This window comes from Adiantum capillus-veneris, chromosome 15 (assembly GCF_014529385.1).
Source record: "Adiantum capillus-veneris isolate H3 chromosome 15, ASM1452938v2, whole genome shotgun sequence".
Classification (NCBI taxonomy): domain Eukaryota; kingdom Viridiplantae; phylum Streptophyta; class Polypodiopsida; order Polypodiales; family Pteridaceae; genus Adiantum; species Adiantum capillus-veneris.
Window position 1 is genome coordinate 18,539,933 of NC_140945.1, and position 3,354 is coordinate 18,543,286.

A 3,354-nucleotide genomic window follows, 5' to 3' on the forward strand; every position below is an offset into this window, starting at 1 on the left:
TAGGCTCTCCACTTCTCAACAAGCTTGGAGAAGGAGATGGAGCTCTTACAATTTGCACTCCACACAATGAGAGAATGTGTGTGTGTGTGTGTGGGAGTATATCCCTCTCATGCTTGGTCCAATCTCTCTCTCTCTCTCTCTCTCTCTCTCTCTCTCTCTCTCTCGTATTATTTGATTATTTCATTTGGGGATGTGTCCTCTTTTTCCTCTTTGAGAGAAAGAACTTAAATATTTATTTTTATGCATCTAAATTTTCACTGGACCCCTTTAAAACTCATTTAATAGGATTCAAGTACATCATAAGGGCCACATGTGGAGGATCATTTGAACATGTGTCTTTTATGCTTCTTAAGTCATTTGGTTTGAATCGAATACTTCATGCACTTAGTCAATCAAATCATGGAAACCGTTGATGCCTCTTGAGAAATTGTCTTTGAATTGAACACTTCAAGAACCTTAGTCATTTTAAGCATAAAAATCACCTCAAGTTTTGGGCAAGGTTTCCACAACTATTTTAAGCACTTTGGTTAGCAAGCCAACAAGCACCTCATGCTTGGGTAGGGTTCCCACCTCAAGGTCAGTCCTAGCTTGCCTAAGGTCAAAGGACTTATTTGTAACTTTTGGAGGTCTTTAATGAAGCTAACCCTAAGGCCTTTAAGTTACATTACGTAGCATTGCTCTTTAACATACCATCTCTCATTTGGACCCTTTAACCTTGGCCCCGCGTTGAAATAGATCCATAAGCACACGTCTATATTATAACCCTTGTTCCCGTTTATTCTTCCACATTAAATGATCATTTTAATATGAGAAAATAATTTGGGTCCGTTAGATATTAGCTTTTATGATAGAGTTTTTTTATATGCTCATGTTAGAGGCATATGAGTTGGTGCCAGGACGCACAATTTCATCTTTGGGTGATAAGGACGTAGGTTTCCCTGTACCGGTGTGCACACATCCATATGTGATGGATAGTCTTGATGATGCAGTGATTGTAGATAGCGCAAGGGAGGCGAGTACAACCAGGTTTGTGTAGATTTTGTCAGTGTTCGGGCATCTCATGTTTAACTTGTTAGTGTCAAGGCCCGATCTAGCAGCTGCAGTGGGAGCATTTGCATTAGGCGTTGTTGTGGCAGTTACGCTGCTAGCGGTGGCTATGATAGCAAGAACTCAATCGACAAACAAGAATGTTAGACGAGGACGGAGCTTGACCCGCAGGCCCATGGAAACAAATAGGTGGGTGTCAAATCACCTACTCGACCTTCTAATGAGAATCACTACCAAGGAAATCAAATCTAAGTTCTCAAATACACAAGTGACTTAAATCTGTACTATGAACAAATGCTATCCGAAACATGATCTAGAGTCATCGAATCAGCCTCAAACTCAAAGGGGGGTCTCTACACTAGGTAAGGACAATACCCTATGAATCTACAATACAATCTCAACCTATAACCACTCCGTGCGGTAAACGCGTATGAAGACAGGCCAAAAAATACAGGTGATCGAATCTCGACTCCGATGGTACTAATGTGTAGCTCTACTCGCTGCGATTCTATAGATATATGGCACGCTCAATTCCGACACACAGGTAGAAAGAAAACTCACATAGAAGCTCGTGGGAGCTCACCTCGCGTAGAAGCCGAATGCACGCACGCTTGGTATCGGTGCGTAGCTCTCGCCGTCGCTAACACAATGGTGGTGTCGCTTCTCCAATGGAGGCTCCGTAGCTCGCGTAGCAAGAGGATAGACTCTCTCTCTCTCTCTCTCTCTCTCACTCTCTCAGACATAGTCATGACGCTCAAAAACTCACCTTGATTAATGATTCAAAATTGTCTCCTTAGGTTTACAAAAATTGGCTCTTATACCTCAGCCTTGGAGGTGTGAAAAAATCTCTAATCTAATTACATAAGCAGGTGAAACTACTTGGGGAATACAAGCTGGAAACTCAATTGAGTCCCACTAAATTATAATGAATCCGCTCCATGAAAAAAATGAAATGTCGGAAAGACATTTACTACAATAAGTGTTTACAAAAACATGAGTGTGAGCAAAAATGTATAGGTGTGGTCCTCCGCTCAACACTCCCCCCCTCCGTGTTCATGTCGTCCCTGACATGACATCGTTGCTTTGTCTTTAGTGGAGTCCCGTCGATTTCAGCATCTGAAGATGTGACTCGTATCTCAGGTTTCCAATGGTCAGTGTAGGGCCGAATATCTTACTTTCATGAGTAAAGAAACCGGTGTAGAATGCCTCCTCAAAGGCCTGCATGTGGAAGCTTGGCATAAACATGATTCTCTGATAAAAGAGGTGTAATACTTTTGGAGATGGCTGCAAGGCTAGATCATACATCATGGTCGGCCATTGACAACAATGTTGAACTGGTAGCTTTATCCGGCGTGAACACTTCAATGCAAGCCAATAATGTTCTGCAAATATTTTTGAGCATTTGACACGAAAGGTCAGGAGAGCCAGTAAAGAGCTTAATGGTGCCCGTTAGGGTTTTCACCATGTAGGCCTTACTTATTCTCTCTCCCACCTTCGATCCTGGCATCCTGGGGTAATTAAGCCAATTTGGCTTCTTTGCAGTGATTTTGCCATGTTCTTGCCAACTCTTGACTCGTGGCACTGGACAGAATGTTGCATCTTCTCTAACTTCCTTGGGTGCCTCCACCAAATAGATTAGGTAGGCTGGGTACTTTGTCAACCACCCTTTCCTCCATCTCAACTGGGAGTCTACTATCTTCTTTGATTCCTCCTCTTTTGTGATGTCGCCTTCGTATAGCACGACATACTGCTCCTCTTCTATCCTTTTCTTTGTTTTCAGCACTTCAAACTTTAGTAGAGGAAGGGGCAATGTAGGTTTCATCCACTGTTCTTGCAGCACCTTAGTATCCAACCCTTGAAGTCCGATGGAGAACAGGAGTCTTCTTTCCCACTCCATGGCCGCCTTTGCACTCTCCTCTGTTGCCTACTCTATCTGCTCGTGCAATCTGTTTTCCTCCTCCTCAATAAGTCTTGATGTTGTGGCCTCTTCTTGTGCTGGGACTGGATCTTCAATAGTTGTGGCTTCCTCAGTCTCTGGTAGCTCCCGGTTGCCCTGCCTGTTTCTTCTTGCTGATCCTCTATATCTTTTATCATTTTGTCTTGTAGATCTTGGAGCTGATTTCGGAGGGCCTCATTCTCCGCTCTCAGTGATTGGTTCTCTGATGTAAGTAGTCCTTCTGCAGCCAATGAGCCCTCCGCAATGTGCAATCTTTGCACTTGCTCTAGCCGCAATTCTCTTTGCAAGCTCCGGATTTGATCTTCTAGAGTGGGGACTATTGCTCCCTCTAGCTCTACTCTTGCTCTGCT

The 3,354-nt window shown here is 43.5% G+C and overlaps 1 protein-coding gene across 1 annotated transcript; it reads right to left on the reverse strand.

Moving 5' to 3' along the window:
* Nucleotides 1-2,344: 2,344 nt before the first annotated feature.
* On the reverse strand, nt 2,345-2,944 carry LOC147440357 (uncharacterized). The gene has a single exon (XM_086483289.1). It carries the CDS (start codon nt 2,942-2,944, stop codon nt 2,345-2,347), a length of 600 nt encoding a protein of 199 aa, XP_086339415.1.
* Between the last annotated feature and the right edge of the window lie 410 nt (nt 2,945-3,354).

What these genes read in the sequence shown, in the direction of transcription:
- LOC147440357 (XM_086483289.1), bottom strand. Translation starts at nt 2,944, where the DNA reads ATGGAGTGGGAAAGAAGACTCCTGTTCTCCATCGGACTTCAAGGGTTG.